Source organism: Camponotus floridanus, unplaced genomic scaffold (assembly GCF_003227725.1).
Source record: "Camponotus floridanus strain SB8 unplaced genomic scaffold, Cflo_v7.5 scaffold18, whole genome shotgun sequence".
In the NCBI taxonomy this organism is placed as follows: Eukaryota; Metazoa; Arthropoda; class Insecta; order Hymenoptera; family Formicidae; genus Camponotus; species Camponotus floridanus.
In genome coordinates, this window is record NW_020229303.1 from 3,171,486 (window position 1) to 3,194,906 (window position 23,421).

General features: G+C 31.7%; 1 protein-coding gene and 1 long non-coding RNA gene across 3 annotated transcripts in view; one reads left to right on the forward strand and one right to left on the reverse strand.

Moving 5' to 3' along the window:
- Window positions 1-18,934, reverse strand: part of LOC105250930 (PH domain leucine-rich repeat-containing protein phosphatase 2) — a 62,506-nt gene extending 43,572 nt beyond the window's left edge. Inside the window, exons 1-2 of the mRNA XM_011257326.3 lie at window positions 17,118-18,934; window positions 1,037-1,190 (exon numbers count right to left, since the gene is read on the reverse strand). Of these exons, the coding sequence (XP_011255628.2) occupies window positions 1,037-1,190; window positions 17,118-18,836 (1,873 nt within the window). The 5' untranslated portion in view covers window positions 18,837-18,934. The remainder of the gene's footprint in view (window positions 1-1,036; window positions 1,191-17,117) is intronic.
- LOC112637570 overlaps window positions 1-23,421 on the forward strand; it is a 94,392-nt gene that overhangs the window by 53,483 nt on the left and 17,488 nt on the right. Inside the window, exon 3 of one of the 2 annotated variants that reach the window (XR_003122616.1) lies at window positions 7,100-7,270. This is a non-coding gene — a long non-coding RNA (uncharacterized LOC112637570). Of the gene's footprint in view, window positions 1-7,099; window positions 7,314-23,421 lie in introns of those variants that run through there. The other variant, XR_003122615.1, reaches the window with a different exon arrangement.

Sequence of the window (23,421 nt, forward strand, 5' to 3'; positions counted from 1 at the left end):
AATGGCGAGCGATATCGTAAACGTAGAAAAGCATTATAGAATGGAGCTGAAAGTTTCCCTTTCGCAATAAATGCGCGATTCTATAGAGGAGCGCGATTATCATACAAGAGTTAGCAGAGCGTACAGCTGCCTCTCCCCCCTTGCCCCATCGTATCTCTCCCTTCCTTTACGGTAGAAAGAAATCAGAGATGAGAAATATATGCCAGAATGTGTTATACGTCGAGTCTTTCTCGGAGGAGATACTATCTCTTTTTTTTTTTTTTTTTTTTTGTTATACTTACAGACTACCAATGCGATGTAAATGTAAAGATAATATCTGAGAATATGTGAGGATATTGCATAATTATATCTGGAGCGCGAGTCGTCGTGTTAAATATGTTTTCTATTCTTATTTCGGGTTAATGTAATCAATAGGCGCACCGCTTACAATTAGTCAAATCGCTTGTCTCGCTTGTCTTAATTAATCATCGCGGCTCCGGCACCATAAAGGTTAAGACGACGGCAATTATAGGGGAAGCGCGATTCCTCGCGAAAGTCACTCGCGAGCGCAAAGTTGACGAGGAGATAAGACGCGGGATGACGAAGTGTTCAACTAATGCAATTAGCTCGCACACATCGGTTCGCGTCTCTGGAAGAGCAATCAAACGATGTAACAAAATCCGACGCTTTGTGATTACCAAAAAAGAGGGAGGTAGGATTTACGTAAAGTATAATAAAAGTGCGTTATAATAAAAGTATACTCTTGCGCAAGACTGCTTTGTATCCTGAGGATAATTTCGCGAAGAGTTTTAACAAACTAGAGTCGAGTTTTAACAGAATTCATTCATTCATCTTGGTCTAAACGAGAAATTATTTAATGATTATTTTAAAAATGTAATTCTGATAATGGTGAGCATTTTCGTGAAATACCTTATATATTGTCAATTTAAATAATTTTTTTTAAATATACAAAAAATAGATAATAAATATTAATGAGAGGTTTTCCTATATAACGACTCGAAAACAAAGAATACCTTTTATTATGATTCATACTCACCTACGTGAAAGCCGACGAGATGTCTGAGTTCGAGATCAACTCCCAGACGAGCGCGCCGTGATACATCCTCGTAGCCAAGCCTTTGAAGAAATTGATCCTGAATTTCCAACGGCTTCTCCTGGGACGCCAACCTTCTGCTTGGCTCGCCGCCATACTGGAATATGAATTCATAGAATGTTTATTTTAACAACGGACAAGAAGCAGGATGAACATCGCGTTCATTGGGGAAACATGAAATTCGTGTGAAGAGAGTGTGTTAAAAAAAAAAGAAAAAGAAAAAAGTGACAATATGTCAAGTAAAATTTGTGCTAACTTATGAAGTGTTAAATATTATGAGCAAAAAAAGTTTTTTATAATTAATGTTTATAGTTAATATTTAGAATTCTATATGAATATTGTCCTATCAAAGGTTCTTTCATTTTCCTTTGATTTTATCCTTACAAATTAAAACTTGAATTAAAATTTCAAGAGTTTTGCATGTATGTAAAGTTTTGATATAAATATATTTCCATCATATCATATATCGTTTATATTTTATCTATATAATGTTTATTATATTGCTGGATAAAAATTTTTAATGGAATCAAAGAGAAGATCTATTAAATATTTAATATAAATGTCGATATTGCGAGCAAAATAAAAATATCACGCAATTTATCGACGCTGATGGAAATCTCAATGAATTCTCACGATCAAAGTTACTCTCCAGAGAAAAAAAGAAATTTCATCACTTCTGCTAATTAAAAAAATATTTTACAGCAGTTTCCTTAGATCTTCTTATCATCATAGTTCATGCTAAGATAAGCGCTTTTTGCCTTAGAAGATTTTCTCGCTAATAAAATATCGTCATAATACCTTAGTCATAATATCAGATATCATAAAAATTTAATCACGCAAATTAATTACCGAGCTATTTAATAATGTAAATTCAAAGATGTTGGAATAGTTTGAAGAGCGACAGTGAATAATATAAGTACATTCTGTAAATTTTACAATTTTTCATTAATAATTTTAGAAGCCCAATTATTGTATAATTAATTTATTATATTAATTATTATATTAATATATTAATTATTATTAATAGAAATATATATTAATAATATATATTAATATATATTAATATAAATATATATCAATATATTAATATAAATATAAATATATATTAATATATTAATTATTATGAATAGAAATTGATTGTTATTAATAGAAACATCATGAAAGTAGAACATACAAAATTTAAAAGATGTTTTACTTCTTTAATTAATATATCAAATTATATTTATATATTTATTCAACATAATATTTGAATTAAATATATTTATATAATAATTTTAATAATCAATTAAAATAATATTTATTTTCTTATAAATTAAAGTTAATAATCAAGTTAATATAATAATAAAGTTAAGATCATTTTCAACAGCTACTTATAATAAACTTTTTTCTCTTTCATTGTAATGATTTAGATAGATCATTATTTGCCGTTATATGTTAAATACATGTTTACGTTAAAAATATAAAAAAAATATTTTTTAGGCTAATTTTCTAGTAAAAATTAATTTTCGGTTTTTTGAAATATAAGATTATATATTAATATACAACCAGACAATACGTTTACATTTTTTAAACATATACACACATAGTTACAGATATCAGATTATAATTTTAAACATAATGTATAATTGATAATATGTAATTGATGGAGTTATTCAATTTTCGCAAAATTTGATCCGACATGAATTTTGCCAATATTCTATTCAAGATATAGGATTTCTCTTTCTCGCAAATTTTATATAACTCTTGCATTATCGAATTTCTTAATTTGCAAATATATCTGAATAATTAGCTATATTTAAAATTCAAGATATAGTGAATTTAGATTTCGTCCTTTCGAAAATAATTCTTAATTTAGTTGATTTTGTCAAGTTTAGGTCACATATAACGAACTTCAATTTTTTAATGATTGCAGACTGTAAGTGGAATATGTCCCTCGAGATGAAAAATACATGTATAGGAAGCGAACTCACAGTTATGATAAAATATATGCATAAAAAATATCTTTTGAATAAAATATATTTCAATTAAAATGTTTTTTTTTTATAATTTATGTTAGATTTATATCAATATTATTTATTCGTATGAACAAATGGAAAAATTTTTTTATATAAATATAATTTTAAAATAATTTTAAGTTTAAAATATTTGAAAAAAATATAATAACACACTATAATCTTTTTTTTTATAGATTTTTAATAAAAAATCGTTTATCTCTATAATTATGCTTTAAATTGCAATTTTTATAAATTTTTTTCAGATTTCTTAAAATATAGAAAATTATTTTAAAATTATATTTATATACATAAATTTTTGCCTCTTACATTTATACGAATACATAATATTAATATATTCAGTATTGATTATTTGAAAGATTAATTTTATTTGAAAGATAAATCGCGTTAATTTTCATTATTAAATTTTTTCATTAATTAATTTTCATAATAAATTTTAATGTGAGAAGAGATAATTTAAAAGATACGATAACTTTTACAAATACTATGATATGTGCAAATATAATGTGTGTAAATATAATCTCACAAAATATTGGCAGTTTATCTGTCAAAAAGATTTTATATATTTAAGTGTACCTCTCACATACATGATTCTATAATTACATTTGATTGTTGATAAATTTTTGAAGCTTCTGACTCTTTTGACAAGTTTGCTCCTTTTTTGCAATCGCATTTATTTTATTTTATTTAAATTATCATCGTTTCGCTGATGCAGTAAACTACTCAGGCAAAGTCTTCATACGTTTTGAGAATTTCCGGTAGTTTCCAAGTTTCGGATCGTCTCTCCCAACGGATTCTCCCAGGGAAACTTATCAGTCGAATCGTCGGGCAGGGCTCTCAACGTCACGTCAATCGTAAACTTTCTCGAAAAAAAGAATCGTACTTTGGTCAAACATCCCCTTTAGGTAGCAATCGGCCGAACTCCGACAACTGCGATGTTCGCATAGAGAAGTTGCCGCTTCGCTAAATCATTTTGTCGTCACGACTTGTCGGTTGAAAATTCTGTCCATCTCTTTATATATTGAAACTTACTCATGAAGTAGTATATACGATATCCTCTCAAAAATTATAATGCTAATAATAGGATCACGTTTTTAAAACATTAATTGAGTCGAGTGAGTTTCTGCCGATCATTTACGTTTCAAAATTAATTTAAATTATAATCAAATCTTCTTTTAAAGAATTATGGATACGTAGTTTATCTATTGAAATTCTAAGTTTAAAATAAGAAAGACTTTGTTTCTCGAGATTATTCGATTTATTGCATCTTTAAATCGAAAATCATTTAGACATTTTTTTATTAGACAATTCAATTGCATTTCATATTAACAAGTGTTAATTATAAACAATATAATAATATCAATAAATTGTACATAAATTGTATACAAATTGTATGTAAATTGTATACAAATTGTATAAATTGTATACAAATTTATATACAAATTGTATGTAAATTGTACACAAATTGTATAAATTGTATATAAATTGAAATGAGTATCTAAAGTTAACAATTAGCGTTATTGAATACAAGTTATATATATAAGTGATATTACTATGACTTTTCACATTTTAACGATTTAATTAATATTTCATATTAATATTTTATCGTTAATCAACTGATATTTCATATCATTTTTAATTACATTAACTTTATATTTCTATGGAATAACGATTAATGTCTAATATTGTGCCATAGCAATTTCATTTGGTTTTTGTTTTATTGGCGATCCAATTTGCACGAAATCGATTCGCATGATTTTGCACACGCCAAAATCTCTCTGAGAAATCTCGCGCTCGCGATAAAACGGAGTCTGCCATTTAAAATGCATTAGAGCCATCTATTCGAGCGCATAGCCGTATATGTCCTTCGATAATTCCGTAATCCGGGAAACGGTTTTAATTCCGTTGAGATAAAACTGCGCATTCGGCGCGCAAGGGGCGGCATTAGTCGCGACATATGCGCCGTAAAAAATTGTAATTCCGGAAAGTGGCCTGTAAATAATAACCCGGTTAGCCGCAGGGGGTAGAGAGAGAGATTAATCACGCCACGCATTGGATAGCAAGCGAATGCGGTCGCGTGTATATATACATATATCACCGTCCCAGGGCGGCGGATTTTCTAATTTTTGTCCTGGCTAATCCCGAGCAACCCTCGCAATTCTGATGCGGAATGCGGAGCTTATTAGGTTTAATAACATTTTGATATAATAATAACAGCGTTCTTTTGTAAAATATTTCATTTCGTTTGTTGTCATTTTAATATTTCTTTTTTTTTTTGACATTTTCCCATTTTTGTATTCGACTTTAGAAATTAATAAAAATTTTATAACAAAATATATAATTAGTACATATATAATATCGATGTACATGTCACTCAACAATGTTACATTAACTTTTAATTAAATCAATCTTCTGATTAAATTTAATATTTAATTGGCAGTAATTAGCAATTTTTATTTTGTTTATTATGTAAAATTTAAAAATGTATTTATATGTTTCCATATCAAGTTTTTTCAACTTCTTTATCATGAAATAATGTTGATATAATATCGATATTATAAAAATTTCAGTCATAAATCAGATTTAATATTCATATTATGGAAATTTTTATAGATAGCCATCTGACGTCCAATATTAATTAAATGTTTTTAGCATTATGGTTTTATAAGAATAAAAATAAGAGATAAAAAGAAATGGCCCCGGCATAGAATTGCTAGCGAAATTATTTCGATCTCACGAATCATCTTCAGAATCAAAGTTATCATCAAAGTCAACATCATTATATATGTACATTGTATTCATTTCTAGAAAAATGCTTGAATGTCTGTGCGATAATCAATTTTCGCGACGGATTACGCGGATATTTTTCGACTTTTTTTGTAATCAACATATAGAACCACATAGTCAAAATTATTTGAAATGAAAACTGTGAAAAAAAAAGAAAAAAAATCATTCGAAAAACGTTCGTCTCGCAGACGACAAAATGAGGGGAAGAGAGATGATATTCTTCTCTCGACGCGAAAGGGCGTCTCTTCATTAATGAAAAGAGCGTAATTAAAGTCTCGAACACTTTTGCACCACGCGGATAATCATATTCCTGTGCACGAAACGTCTCTCTCCTGGCCAAGAATTTTCGACTTTCTCGCCACGTTCGCGGATTTAGAAATTAATTGCTGCCACCGAGTCAGCGGCAATCCAGTCTCTTGACTCGTGTCTTGAACCAAAAAGCAACGAGTTTACTTCTTTGAGCCTTAGACGCGATGTTCGTCTGCTTTCGTGTTACATTAAAATATCGATGATTTATCATATAAAATACTTAAGATATTTAAAAAAATTGGAGTTGAAATTTTTCAAATAACATAGTACAGATAGAAACAGAAATGCCTTCCCATCTGAATTTATATATTTTATTTTAAAATGATAATATATAATATTATTATTAAAATAAAGCATGCAAATTCAGGTGAGAAGACACATCTGCCTTCGTCAACACAATTTAAGAGAAATTTAATTATATCGTATAATTCTTTTTGATGTTCAAATTTTGGGAATGATAAATATATAAATACTAACTTTGTAAATAAATATCTTTTTTTTTGTTTTTATTTAATTACGTTAAGCGTTAATCTTTAGACTGTATTTTTATATGTACAGGTATAGTTGAAAAGATCTTAAAAATATTCCTAATCAAATTACATTGCGTTACAGCAAGATGCATTCATAGTTATACATATAATGAGAGAGATTCTGATTGAAATGAAACTCTTGTGCCTTAAGAAAAATATAATAATTTGATATAAAATTGTTTCTTCGATTAATTTATCCATCTTAAAATAGAAAATTAATAGAGTAGTAGAGATAAATAAAAGTGAATCAATCGCCGAGAATAAGAGTTTTTAATTTATAATATTCTTCATTTTTTACTTCATAACGTAATGAAAGTCGCGTTTGCCAGTGCTCAAAGCTTATATGTGTCTTTCTTACTTCTTTTCAGATTACGTCATACACATGTCCAACGTTTAATTACCGTGGTAAAGGATCGCCAAATGGCATCAAATTACGAAGCATCCTCGTGGGACGTTTGCACATCCGATATCTTCCGTAGTTGTGGCTGATTAACCAAGTGTAAAGTTTCGCGCCATGAACATCGCCATCATAAGATTATGTAAGTGATGTTATTCCAATTGGAAATAAACTCTTCATTCTTCCGCTTGTTACTCTTTCAACTTTTTCCAAGCCACTGATATTTTTATCTATTAAAAATATATTTATCATAAAAAAAAATATATATATATATATAATATATATAATATTTAATATATAATATTTTATATATATATATATACAAAATATATATATATATATATATATATATATATATATACAAAGAACCTTTTTTTCTTTTTGACGAAATTATTTTTATAGAATTTTTACAAGCTATAATTGTAATGTTTAAGCAGTGATCTAGTCTTGCCTATTAAATAAACATACAATTTTGTGTGCTACATCATACAAGTTCATTCTTTATATTCCACTTATTTACTTCGATTTTTCTCCAGGGAGAAATGATACACTATACAGCGCGAAATATGTGCGAATACAAGCTGCATATTTCACACGCTGTTATTATGAACGCGCCCTTTAGTGGCAAAGTGGCTGTGAAAAATTCCATCAATCCATCTAACGGCAACGGCCGCGAGAGTCGGATGCTTCCTTACATCGTAAAACTCTCATTTGTTACGATTTAGGGACTCATAAGTAACGTTCTAAACGAAGAGTGCGAGGGAGAAAAGGAGGGAGTAAAAATGGAGACGACCACCCCCTCGCGACCAGTCGAGTATGAATTTTCGTGCGAACTTGCAGCCAGCAGCACTCGCGTAAATTAAAGTTAAATTGGAATCGACCAGCTCAGCCCCGAAATTCATTCTGATTCCCTACTGGCCACCCTCCATTCATTCCTCCCGACATCATGGCCATTTTGCCAAGCTTGGTTACTCGGGAGATTCGGGTGGTTAGCAGAACGCGTTGTTTATTTACAAAGTGAAGTGTTGAACCTAATAACACACAAACCTTCGTGGAATTTTATAGATATCGATTTGTTAAGATTTTTATTTCATTTCATATTTTGTGTCAGCTATTTGTGTCGTCGCGTTTTCCATTAATAATAATTTTCATAATTTTCATTTTATAAATCTTACTTATTAATAGTTAAACATTAATTGATTTAATGCAAATAATTTTTTCAGATGTTTATATTATAAACGACATAAACGAATCTCGTCAAGATATATTTTTAGAAATAGAGATTGGAATTGATAAAAATAATATTACTATATTGCGTGGTATAAATTTAGAGTAATAAATACAATAACATAGATCGGAATAAATGAGCGAAATCTTTTCATCCATAATATATTTTCGATTTGAAATTTCGTTAGCGACAGCAAGTTATTTTATTCTGATTTGATAGACCGATATTTTATCGATTTATTGGCCTGCAAACCGAGATACATCCAATTCTCTCTAGAGACCCATGTAATTAACGAAATTCATTATAAACGTTCGCTATATGCGATAATGTTGATTTGTTGCGGTGTTGATTTTGTTAATTCCGAAATACGGAAATTAGTTTGCTTTGAGATTGTTTCAAATAAAAACATACAAAATTCGTAAATTTCATATTGAAAGCAGAGATAGAGCATACAATGTTTCGCACAATTTGTATTGCATATATATATATATATATATATATATATATATATATATATAAAATAGTCCTAAATTTAACTAGCCTAGCGTAAAGCTAAATAATCCTCGACTGTTCCGACAATTATCGAATAGTATGTCATCATGTCGAGCTTTGAAATTTTATTATATCATGTTCACATGCTAATCGAGATCAATGTGCATTTCACAAAATGCAAGACCGTCATAATTAATATTTTACATTAATATTCGCGCACGTTAATTAAGTCGAAAATGTTTTTTCCTCGATTTTTTTCCCGGATTTATTACAACGAGTCACACAAATTTAACTGACGAATCACATTTTGAAATATATTGGGTCTCCGTAATCTTTGGAAAATTCATCGTTAACATTAAATCGTTAAATATATATATATATATATTTCCATATGTCCAATAATATAAAAAAATTACAAAGAAAATGCAATTTAATAATCGTTTTATTTGTGAAAGATTATTTTATCGCTTTTTATCATCAGAATTTTGTAGGAAATAATTATTGGTTCGGAATGAAAATTGTTAAAAATTTTGAAGAGTTTCGAATTTTGTTATGCGATACGAGTGGTCAAAGTACCTACTAGTCATCGTCGAGCGTTTTTTAATACAGAGCTACAATATGTAAAAAGTCAAAGGATCATCGAACTCGTCTATTTTCTTCATCGGACACCTGTTCAGTTACCTGACCTGACTTTTCCCTTGTATACGTGTATATATAGCGCAAACTGGCAAACACCTGCCGTTGCAATGTACAGCATCGTATATAGCAGGTGCCCTTCCATAAATTCGTTTACATAATCGAGTGACTTTAACTTGTCTGCGCTGGATTAAGCGCGGAAAAACGACGGTCTCAGTCAAAAATGTTCGTGCAGATAGGTAAATAGAATTAGCTCCTTCAACGCTTCGTCTTGCAAAAGTGCGCACATTCGAGATACGTTTTTCACGATTCTTTCATCTTCGGATGAAACGGGTTTTAAAAATTTGTCAAAGAAAATTTTCTGAAAAAAATCAGTTGATATATATTTTAATACATATATATTATATGATATATATTATATGATATATATTTTAATTGATAATATTTATATTAATTTATTCAATTAATTTGGCTCATCTATTCTTCGTTGAAAAAAAAAACGCTAAGATATATGAAGATGTATTTTTTGTGTATTTTTTGTTAATTTAGGTTAAAATATTTTGTTATTTTATTATTTTAGATGAAAATATGCACTGATTTTTTTCATCTGTAATCCACTCATTATTATCTTCTTCTCTGTGCGTATGCGTGTGTGAGCATGTGTATATTTCGACGAGCGACTTTAATTAAATTAGGCAACGGCGCGTAAAAATTTGTTCTCGCTTAACGAAAGACAATCCCGAATGTCGCTATGATTGACAATTTTATTCTCGCCGCGCTTCTTCTCTTCTCCCTTTCGTTGGATTTATTCGACTACCGACCTGATTTTAATTAAAAATACAAATTGCATATATATCGGCCTATCTCTTGTCCGTTTTCTCATCGTGATTTCGTTTCAAACAACGTAATACAGATTTATCTTTTCATAGTGTAAGAGGATTACGAGTAGGTTCGCATTTCTCGTATATGGCTCAGTTCTTATTTTCTGAGGAGTATAAATAATCGTTTCCTTAACATTTTTCTATGAATGCTGTCCGAGTATAAAAGTAGATTACGTGTGCAGTTTAAAATAAAGGAACATTTATTAATTTGTTGTTATTCTATGATTAAATGTTTTATAATTATATTGAACCGAATAAAGATTTTAATAATTCGAAAAAATTAATTAATTAATTAATTAATTAATTAATTGCCCATTGCATCAACTAATTTAAGAGTATAAAAATTTTAGGAAGAAAGATTTCAAGAATGAAATATACAAAAAATCAAATTTCTAGAGAAAATGCAAATATTGAATTCTATTTTAATAATTAATAATTAAAAAGAAAAGATTTAATAATTTAAGAATCTAAAAATCGTAATTTATTCAATTTAAAAATCCAAAGATTATACAATGCAACAATACAAACAATTTCGACACTGCAATGATAAAAAAAAAAACAATTACTACGGAAAATAATTGGTCCATTTTTTGCGTAATTTATCGAACACCGCCTGTTGAATTCTATCGAATTCCATCTTATAACATTTCGCTGTGTTTACCGCGCTATCAGAAAATCATGAAAAAAATATCTCTCGTAACCGAAAATACAAAGTGTATTTTGGACGAAGCGTCCGGAAATTTTATCGTCACCCATCAAACATTCCTCGTATTTTTTTCCTTTTTACTCTTCCATTTTCCTATTGATACGCGAAAAAACACACAGAGATGCTATAAAACAACAATAGTTAAACAACATTGCTCGTAAAAAGCAACGCTCGTTAAATGCGCCGGCTCGTGAATGCAATGTTCGTAAAATGAAACTAACGAATAGTTCGGAAAACTAACGAATAGCAATTTCAGTTAATCGTAAAAGAGTTCATCGTATCCTTTTAGGAACTTAGAGATTGAAGGGGATCGCAATCTTGATTCGAACCGGTAATCATTAGAACGATCGGTTAATACTGTCAGATTAGATCAAATTTAATTGGATGCTTTTCATTGGACGCGCATCTCTCGAGCTCTACGAAACAATTATAGCAATAGTCTATAGTTTTTATCGCAAAGTTTTGTTATCCTCCAAAACTTTGTTGGAATTATACTGAAATTTCATATAATTTATCCACACACAATTTATGTATACACACACACACACACACAGAGATTCATGGGAATAATCGATTTCGAGCTGGCACACTATGTAGTATATATTTTGTCAAAATTTATGCGCAAAGTTCCAAAATTATCGGATCTTGTTTCAGCTACAAAATTTCAGTATTGTATTCTAGTCACAGAAGAGATTTCTCATTTTATGTATGCGCGTATTTCTTAAATAAATATTTCTTTCATTTGTGGCTTTTCTCATAATCGATTTTTTCAATTACAATATGATTAAATTATTTAACAGCTTTAATTTTAAATTCTCTCAATTTAAAAGTTTTTGAAAAGACTAACGAATCGAAGATATAATTAAAAATGTAATCTTGTTATTCGTTTTAATTGTACTTTGCTCCGGAAATTTTCAAGACTTATTTGTCAAATTATTCTGACAGATAATATCTGCTAAAATAATATCTGCTAATTAAATTTTTGCTGAAGAAATATCGAAGACCCCAAATTGCTATAAAATCTACGCAAACAGCATAGAAATAAGACACCGTAAAATCTAATTAACGAGATCGAATCTTAGAGATGAGAACCTTACATAAATAAAATTTTTATTTAGATAAGAAACTTATTCAATTTAGCGATAAGGGCATTATATTTCAAAGTATAGAGCTTTCGCGATGGTTGTCACCTTCCCATTTCAATCCTCGTCGCGAGAGGGAAATGTCTAATGATCAAACCGAGACGTATAACTTCAACGGGCTAGCATAGCACGAGTCTTCTCGTGCCTTGCGCATTGTTCCCGCACAGACTGACAGATGAGTGTGACGTGTCAGGCCTGTCGAGAGCTCGAAACACCTCGTCATTGCGAGGAAACGAGCTCTTTCGCATGTGCAACGGCGTCGTCTACTCTTTGCTCTAATTCAAGGTGTGGCAGACTCCATAATTCCAGATGCAGAGTAATCCGCGTTTCGCGAATATCGGAGTAGTAACACGTGCGATAAGTTCGCGTGTTCTATTTCACGCAAACTATTTAGCGAATATCAATTTCCCACGTGGCTTCTGTCATGTAAATTACATTAATTGATGCACTTTCAAATTAAGACGATCCGAAAGATGACCGGCATTCTTTGTACTTTTGCGAACCATTTAAAGTTGACTTTGAATAAAATCGAAGCTATTACACAGTAAAAAATTGTGCGTCCATATGTTAAAATTTTCTTTTGTGTTACCATGTTTTGATTAGTACTTTAATGTAAAATTAACATACAACTTATATATTATTATTTTTATAACATTTTTGTGTCACATTTATGTCAACTTCTTAACTTAACATTTTGTATTTTGAGTATTTTTAACATAATCATTTTAAACAATCAACATGTCTCAAAGTCAGTTTGACATTCTAAAAAAAATTAAAGTAAATCTTCAAATAATTTTGAATTTTGACATGCAAAATAATCAAATTAAATGGTTCTATTACAAATAAAAATTAAATGGTTCTATTACAAATAATTTAAGTTAAAATAATTACTATTATATGTCTCACAACAATTCTTATGAGTTATTATAATGATTTTTTCATATAATTTTTAATTAATTTGTATATTATTTTTACATTACACTTAAAGTCACAATAACAAAAATAAATGTAAAATATTGTGTCAATTATTTAACATTTTTAGTTTATTAATAAGTAACATACGACGAATGAGTTTAACTTAAAATTTAGAGTGGACTTTCTGAGACATGTGAAAAATGTTAAAATTAACATTTTATTTTTTACTGTGTATTTTTTGCAATGAACAGAATATAATGTACGAATATATGAGTCACTGCGACGGAAATACAAGAACGTATAATGTTGCAAATGGTCTCTCACTCTCGAAGATTGACTCTCGTTCGACAAGAATACCAAATACTCTTCTCGTGACGTTAAATCCTGCATTATACGTTCGTTGAATTCATTATCGTGCGGACCGTCTTCGTGCATGTTTATCCTCGAAGCGCCGCGACGTTCCTCTCGTGATAGTAGGATCGACGTAAAAGAGGATTTTTAAATCATTCAACCAAAAATTTATTTTTGCAGACAAAAAGATGGAGAACGAAAATCCGTATCTTTATTCTTTAGAAATCTGTTTCTATAGAACATTATATCCCTTGCAACGTCTTTGTGACAGTTTAAAAAAAATGTATAATCGCAGTTTACAAAGATAAAATTTCTCTTAAATATTCCAATATTTTTCCAATATTGCACAAATTCGGCGAAAAAAATACAACGAAAATCTATATGTATCGATCGCGTTTCGATTATTATACTTACGTTTACTTTCAACCCCTTTCATCCCCTACGAGGGAATCGAAAAATTTTTCGCTTGCTACTGAAATCGTCTCCGGGGAAACTTCGTGATCCGCGGAATCTTTCGTTTGTTTTCATGGAATGCACTTCCCCTATCTTCGCGCATCGATCTCTTTCCACAGCCAATAACAATCGTTGGACAAACGCGGAGTTTCGATTTAGTAGCGGGCTTCTTCTGCTGGCAGTTTTTCTCTCTCTCCCTTTCTTTTTCTTCCGCGAATCCCGAGAGATTCCGTGGAAATAATGCTTGATTCGTTCCGCTACATCGAGTCAGCATGTTGCATGCTGGATTTTGAATTCCCGCAGCATTCACCGCGATCCACTTTATTTTTATCTCGATCTCAAATAAGATTATTATTCTCATAAAAATATTTCGAAGAAAATTGCCAATACTTCTGCAAATTTGACGCTGAATAATAGCGTTTTGGTACAGAAGTTGTATCGTTTCGATAATAATTTATCATCGGTTAATTATCGAAGTTACAATGTCTATTTAGGTCAGCGCACACAGCGATATTCGCGTATTCGCTAACAGCGTTAACATTTGCATACGCAAGAAGATTACGTGTAATTTCTCGCTTGATAACATTACGATGCAATATGGCTGCGGTGACTAATGTCTAAGCACCTTGAGGGAAACGTAGACAGTTTCGCGAAAGTTTTCGCGAAACAGTCGGACTGATCCTGGTCAATATTGATCGACGCTGCTTCAAAATATCAAGTCAATTATACGGACAGATTTGTCGCATCGAGTATTTTGCGACGCTATTTTTCTCTGTCTATCTTTAAGCCACCTTTAGACGTCGTAAGAATAGAAAATATTTATGTGCAGTATACCAAGCTCATCGCAAGTTGCTCATCACGTAGGTCATCTTTTGGCTTAAATTTAGATGAACTCGATGTCGTTATTGATCGTAATATACCGACGGACCAAAAAGACATCCGGTAGATATGGGTCGTGTCGTTTCCTCGTCACGATGAGTCTGTTTACGACATGAAGGCTCGATCGAAAAACTCTTCATCGACGAAAACGTCGAGTTACAGCAGTGGATTCCTCGACGGCAGCCGGTGGACCTTTAATATCTCCGGCGCGTCGAAAATATAGAGATTCCTCGCAACGATATCGCGTCAGCCTCCCCTCTATCGCTTCCGCGGAACTTTGAGCGACGGTCCTCTTCCGGTTCGCCGATGGAGAAATTCCGCTAGCACATGGCGATCGTGATCCGCGCTCGTTTTATGTACCGGGTGTCGCTTGATTCCTCGATTTTTTTCAGGTAGAACATCTCCCATAACCGTGAATGCGAACTATTTTTTTTTTCTTATGCGAAATGATTAAATAAATATGTAATTATTTAGTCCTTATCTCAATCAAGCGATGAATTATTATATTAAATAATTACGCACATATATATTGAAGGAGAAAGTAACATTGCAGCTCTCGATAATTTACACCTTACGAACGGAAAAGAATTCGCAAATAAAATCTAAGGGAACGTTGAACTTGCATAAAAATTGCTCAATTACGAAAACAATATAAATAATTAGTGAAATGTTCATTTTGCAAATTCGCAAGTGAATTTGATATGTTAGAATGAAACGGATTATTACGCATTAAATAGTAAATTTCTATTGTTTATATATAATGAAAATTTATGTATAAAATAATATAAGTAATATATTTGGACATTTTGAGATCACAAAGAGATATTTCAAACGTGTAAAAGTATTAGTAGTTGTGTATTTGTATGATTATAAATAAAATATTATTTCTATATATTATATATAAGATAAAATATGTATATAAATATTATAACAATAACCTAATTAATAATTTCATAATTTCAATATTATTTTGTAATTAAATGAATATAGAGATAAAATATCTACATAAATAACCTTTAGAAACAAAGAAAGAGATAACTGTTATATCATTTTTATATTATTTTGTTTATATTATATTTACAAATTAATTTATACATTTTTCTTTGATTCCGGATTTTTTGAACAGCTTATAAAATAATCACAGAAAATGACCTAAATACGTTATTGTATCGATGTATTTTACAATTAAAATATAATTTTATTTGTTAACAAATAATTTTTTTAGCTTGAATTTTATTTTGCGCAACATTTAATCCGTGATAAGCGTATTCTATGAAAATTTTAATTACAGATTTCAGTGCAATGTTTATAATGTGAAATATCGAACAAAAAGTATATATACACGAGAAGGATTAATTTATACAAGGCAATAAACTCAATCAAATATATTACTTGTTTTCCAGTTCGTATTTACTCGAGAAAATATTTAATCAATATTACTATTGCAATAACGGTTATTATTGATTTTATCATACGATGAAAATCAAATATATATAATTCAATATATTTTTTTACATCTATGTATAACTTTATATAATAAAATACACATGAAATAGATAAAATTTTTAACACAAAAGCGATTGTCATTCCTTCGAAAATGAATTTTTAATCCGGTGCTATTTCCCGAACTATAAAGTATTAGATATTTCTTGTTACTTTATATCGAAGATAATTAACTGTGGCCCATTAACAATTACGAGATAACAAAGTACTTGAACGTTCTCCGCTATCGAAGGTTTGCAGAATAAAGAGCCAGCGTTCCTTTTACGGAAGCCAAAGTTAACTGCAGCTCGACGGCTTTAGGTAGTCGGTCTTATTGAGTCAAAACTTCTTTCATCGAGCTAGCCAGCTATTTAAATCTTAGACTCTTTTGATTACTCGCGCGTACATCTTTTGAGAAGCTAGGCTGTAGACCATTTAGAATTTATCATTTTGAATTTATCTTGAAAGTTTTGAATTTATCTCGAAAGTTAGATGATTGGAAAAAAAATTAAAAATTAAGAAAACATACTGTACTAAAAATATACTATTAAAAATATACCATTAACATTATTATAATGTCGATGATTTCAGATCTCAATGTTCTCAAGGCGAGAACGGAAAAGAAATTGCGCGAGATGCAAAGTCTCTATATTTTTTGAAATATTTTCCTTTGCAATGTCAAAGATCAAATTTTTTGGCCTGAAATTATATTGTCCCTGCACTATATCTCCTATCTCATCTACACTTCGTATTTCATTCCCTCGTGAGACAAATAATGTGCAAGTTGAAGGTGACAATCAGCCGCGTTTGAAACTGGCGTTTACCTGGACAAACAGAGACAAGTCGTCTCCCAATAGCATGTCCCTGCAGACGTCCCTAGCCGTGGTGTCCAGAGTGAGATAGACGAGGCTACTCTCGATCCCCGTATGTATTCTCACCCATCCGCTTCCGCTACCGAGGTCCGCCACGCCGACTCCCGAGTCCCAGGAGGAATTGAAGGTATCCTGCAGGAAGCTGGCATCCTTCGTGCATTTTTCTTTCGATTTCGTGCCTCGACTCTGTATGGAATCTGTGCTAAAGCTGTTCCCCTCCTCGTTGCTCTCTCCCGATGATAGCCGCGTCCTCTCGCTATCAAATCGGTCGATCGTCTTGTCCAGATTCTCCAGGATTCTGCACTCCAGAATTTTTTCGTCCGTCGCGGCATCTCCGCCTTCCGTCCGTCGCGATTCGATGGCATCATTTTGCGAATCGATTTCGGATCGATCTCGCGAAACTCTGTCCTCCTTTTCTATTGAATTTTCGTTTTTCGTCTCGTTATTGCTCTCAGGATACAATTTGGAGTTCTGCAGAGAATCTCCAGACGCGACTGATTCCATCTCCTTTGAAGGTACATCTTCGTTTGCGTAGAAGATCGAATTTTCCTTCGACAATCGTCCTTTCTTGTCTTTCGGCTTTAGATATTTCTGCGTCTTCTCGTCTACTTGGTACAAAAAATTTTCCTTAGCCGCCATACTAAAGTTTGTATTCTCGCGAACGATTTTTCGATCGGATTTATCCTTCTTCTTCGTTCGATCTTTGGTATCGACTCTCTCGTGATAACCTATCGAAAAGGTCGATTTATCCGTATCTGCTCGTCTAGAAGCATCTTCCTTGGAAGACTCCTTTCCACAAGTATCATGTTTAGAAATATCTCGAGCCTTCCGATCACTCGTTTGACAACTTGTTCTGTGCCTCTTCTTGATCTCCGTATAAATATGCTCTTCAGTATCGGTTTTATCTTTGACTCGGCTCTTGACGGTCTGCTCCTTCGCCTCCTTGGGCCGCCTCGATCTTTGCTGAAACCTCTCATAGTTAGCCAAGATCTTCTGATTCAATTCGTGAATCAGTTCCAGTCGTTTCGAGATGGAATCTTTGGTCCATCTCTTTGTCGCGTCATTGTTGTCTTTTCTAAGCGTATCGCTCTGTCCCCTTTGCTTTCTCGTAATCGCAGAGTCGCGACTGAGAACACCGATCTCGTATTTCGAATCGCTCCGAAGGACGTTTTCATCCGTCATGTCGATCGAACAGGCACCGCGATGCTTTCGATCGGCATTCGACCCGGGAAATCCGGACACGTTCATCAGCTCCAACGTCGGTCCGACTGATGACGACGATTTGACTTCGCGTTCCGAACATTCTGAGCCGATTTTCGATCTACCTTCAACGTTTCTTCTGCGATTCTCGCTAAATTCGATGCCTTTTTTACCATCAGGACGAATTGCCAATCCAGTGCTAGAACGGCTGCTTAAACTGACTCTTTCGTTCATTTCCCAGTTTATCAATAGTCCACCTTTGGCATTGTCTTCGTCGCTGCTCTTGTCCGTTATAGGCAAAGAATTTTCAATTTTTCGATCGAGATTCCGATAAGGAAAAGAGTCTTTCGAGACATTCGTGGTCATTCGTTGTTTTAATCCTCTGGTGGACGACAATCGGCGAGATCGTCGTAGTTTCACAGATGACGAGGGAGCGATTGTTTGACTGTTGGATACGCTGGCGATCAACATTTTAGCCGTAGATTTGTTTTCAGACAGACAGGATATATGATATATTTTTTATTTCTTGACGAGAAGGGGAGCCCGCCGATGTTGTTAATACATTTGACAGTTTATCTAATTTAATAAAATAAATGATGAGTTAATTTCTTAATTTTCGCTACGCTTATTGAATATTTGTTTATATAAAATTTTAAACTCCCAAACATTTAAATATTTGTATTAAATTATTGATAATGCATTAATTATTATTATTGATAAATATTCTATATCGAAAATGCGATTCATTAAATTAACTTATTATGTAAAATTTTAATTCTATTATTTATAAATCCTTGGTTTCCACAAATTCTCCTCCTATTTTGTCTCGAAAAATAAAATGCTTACTGTCTGGATAATTATAAATTTGTCAATATTTTTTTGTAGGAAAAGATAATATTAGATATATCCAACTGAAATATATTAAAATTTTTATGAATCGATTTTAGTCACGTTTTAGCCGAACGTATTTAACAGCAAATCAATGCAATTTCACAGCAAATTGCAGGATATTAAGATGAGATTTGAAGATACGTTTAAATTTTAAATAAGCGATATGCAAAATGATTAAGAATATGATATTTTAAGAAAAGCCTATTCTTATTTGGCGTAAATTTTGTATAGCTACGTGATATTTTTAGCGCGCTTTTCTATTTAATTATAACACGTGAAATAAATGGAACAAATATTATATTTTGTGGGAGGGAAATCAATGAAATACAAATTTGTATTTTCCATGCGTCAACTGCGAAACAATTGACGCGTACGAACGACAGATATCGTGGAATTTGCGAAATTGCGGTAAGTGATTATGCGTTGCAAAATAGCGAAATTTCCACATGACGGAAGTAGGACCGTGACAGATCGTCGGTAAATGACTATGCTGATACTATTGGTGTATCGCTGTCGTTTTTACGTGTATAAGAGGAAGCCATATAAAACGTCACGGTTGGACGCTCGTTTTAGCAATGCTGATGTTCGTGTCTACGTAATAATGCGCTTTAATAAAAGCTCTACCTAAATGATGATATTAAACAAAAAAGATATCGAAAATCAAATCTCTTAAATGACGCTCAGATGAATAATATATACGTATATTGGGTGAAAATCGATAACTGAAAAACAAATCGATATTCTGAGCAAATCTATATTTATTCACGTAGATTCTCGGTTTTTCGAACCAATGTATTTACCAGATTTTTAAAATATATCTGAAATGAAATTAATAACACCGTCTCTATATTTAAAAGGCAAAATGAAGCAAATATTTTTCATATTATAATAATAGAAATATAATAAAATAATAACCGAAGAAAATATCAAAAAAATTGATACGTGAAATATAATAACTATTAAATAAATATTTTGTTATTTTATAGACTATAATATTAAAAGTTTAAAATTAGAAACACTAATGTAATACTTTTGTATAACATCCTACACAGAGAAAAATGTATACTGTAAATATTATTTATTTTAAGTATATCATAAGTTTGTATATCTGCAAATGTATCATAAGTTCATCACAAGCATTAAATTTAATTGAATATATTCTGAATTTTAGTAAGTGCAGTATTTTAATCAAGAATATTAAATTAAAATAAAAATTTGGTTTGCTTATTACATAAAGTTGGCATAAAGTAAGTTTGATTTTTCTTTGATACAACTTTACAATATTCTTGAAGAGAAAATAAATTCTTCTTTTGAGTACATGATAATGAGATTTTCTAACACTTGTGATGAGTACATTTTAAAACTATTATCAGAAATATATTCTTTGTTGAAGAAAACTATTACTTAAAAAAAGAAAAATAAACTGAGTAGTCGCTTTTCTTGGCAATAGAATAATATTTTTCTCTGTGTATTATTCATTTTTTATATCAATTAGACTCATTTTTGACATATAGATTAAATTCTAACTCGATCATGACATTAATTCTAAGAGATAGATTTCGAAATGCCGCAAATCTCTAAGTATTTATCTACGAAATATATACTATTTGGCTAAGTGTGCAATGTGAGTTATGTTCCATGTACCTCGAAAACTCTTATGATAAATCCGTCTTGCCGAACATCTGTTCGATCAATCTCTCGCGATCGTCGTTAGTGATGAGAGAATTCGATCTCCCAATGGAGAATTATCTTTCAAATACTATACCGAAGTCGAAATATATAATCGTGAATGTAATTCACGGGGAGGCGAAAAGAAGACGCGAATACGTGGTTATTCGAATCACGTAGCCGCGCTTTCTATTTATCTATCGTCCCGCGGCCAGAAAGATATTCGTCTTAAGTTTATCGCCGCGAAAATTTATTTCGCCGGTAAGTTGTAGGACGGGGTGGCAGAAAAGGACGAGCTTCCTTTCTCACGAAATGCGAGTTTCCGGGGCGTGTCGTATAAATTGAGCAACAAGGGCGTACGAATTGTACGTCGATCAACGATGAGCTTGCCGGATCGCGAATTTGAAAAGAAATGGAAATGAGATCTGTTTCCTGTAACGTCATTTTCGTCACGTTGCCCACAAGCAAACTCAACATACGATAATATATGTAACGATGGTATTAATCTAACATGAGATTTGTGTCAATCTTAATACCCTACATATAATGTAAAAGATTGTAAAACCAAGATAAATATGTAATACATATGTATTATAAATCTGTTTTTAAATTTAAAATTTTTACCGAAAAGTATTACACTACAACTAAAAATAATATAAGAGTAATAATAGTGCTCTTCTATTATTCTTACAATTTCTATATTTTTTAATTTAACAATGTAAATTACATTTTTTTCATTTTTTACACTTTTAATAAGAATGAAAAGAAATGACAATAAAACATAAATTAAATTAATAAATAAATAAATTAAATTTCATATATAATTTGTATGTAATTTAATTAATACAATTGTGATATTAATCAGATTATCCATCTTCGATATTAATTCGCTGTTTTGACTGAAAATTAGCCGATTATGCATAGGAAGCTGTGAGCTCGTGACAATTCAATCTTGTTAACGGGGACAAATATTAACTAGCGAGAATAATCATTAACGACAATACCGTAGATAGTCATTTGTGAGTGGAGTTTGCTACGATTTCCGCTACGATCGATTCGCCTCTGCCATTATTATCGTGCAAATATTTCCAGCTAACAGAATTCGAGAGAATGCACCGTGGTCGATATCCATTATCTGCCCGAAAAGGAGAAACCCAAATCGGTTCGGATCACGAACGATGTTTTCTTCGACATCTACTCCGAACTCGGTAAATGCGTACGCGTAAATTATTAACCCGTAGCGTTCTCATGTAATTTACACAACTCCCCATAGTTCCACTTCTAGAACATTAAAATCACACGAAGCGAATATCTTCTACGTGTTAACCGGATGTAATACTATAGAGAATCGCATAGAAATCGTAACACATAGCATGAATATTTTGTTATTTAGGACTATAAAATGTGGAGAGATATCTGTTAGAAAAATTGATTCGTAATAAAAAATGATTACTATTAAAAAATGACTATTAAAAAATAGTCTGGAAAGTAAATTTGACATCTATTCCTTTGTTCTCAAGACTTACTAATTGGGAGAAGAATATACAGACTTGTAATGAAACAAAACAATTTTGCGAAACCGAGGATCTATATATTTTCTATGAAATTTCTTGATTAAAAATTTTATAAATATATTGTAATTTTTTAATTTATAGTTAAGTGAAAAAATCACTTTAATTAATTTACTTTAATAGTTATTTAATTAAAAAATTAATTCTCCGTCGATACGAAATTATTGGAGGTGGATCCATTGGGATGTAAATTATTAAGTTTCACTTTCATTTCTCAACTTACTTAATTAAAATAACCACAATTCAATTCACTTTATCTTCTCACTATTCAACAATTCTACTTAAACTTCGTATCGATAGAAATTCATCGATTAATTCATGCAGTTGCGAGAAGACTTATAAATTTTAATTCAAACACTTTGTGTCTTTGTCATCAAGTATCATCGATAACCGATATTAATCTTATTTGTATCTTCGCAGAAAAGAGACTTTGTTTAATTTTATAAAAGACACAAAACAAAGCTCGGCGCGACATCAAATTTGCAATCGGACAGATACGTCGATTCGCGGGGCAGTCATCACGGACACTGGCCGTGGAGTTCAGGATTGTCGTATCGCACCCGGCATCATGAATACATCGAGCCACCTGTCTCTCTTTCTACCTGTTAACCGTCAGAGGATGGAAACGGAAGAGAGAAAGAGGGAAAGAGGCAGAGAGAAAGAGAGAGAAAGAGAGTGACAAACCGTGGCCCAGGTGGAGGGAGAGGAGAGAGAAAGGTCTCTCTGCCACGGTCTCTCCTTCCCACGTGTTCGCGTCACGTGTTTTCAGCCCGTGGAGAAAGAGAATAGGACGCAGCGCGTGATGCGACGTTCTCCCCACTGGCGGCCCTCGTCGAGGGGAAATCAACGGCAGCGGAATGACGTACTTCCGCTCCAGCTCTCGGCTAACAGTTGGAGAGGATGATTAAATTTCGGGAAACGTTGAA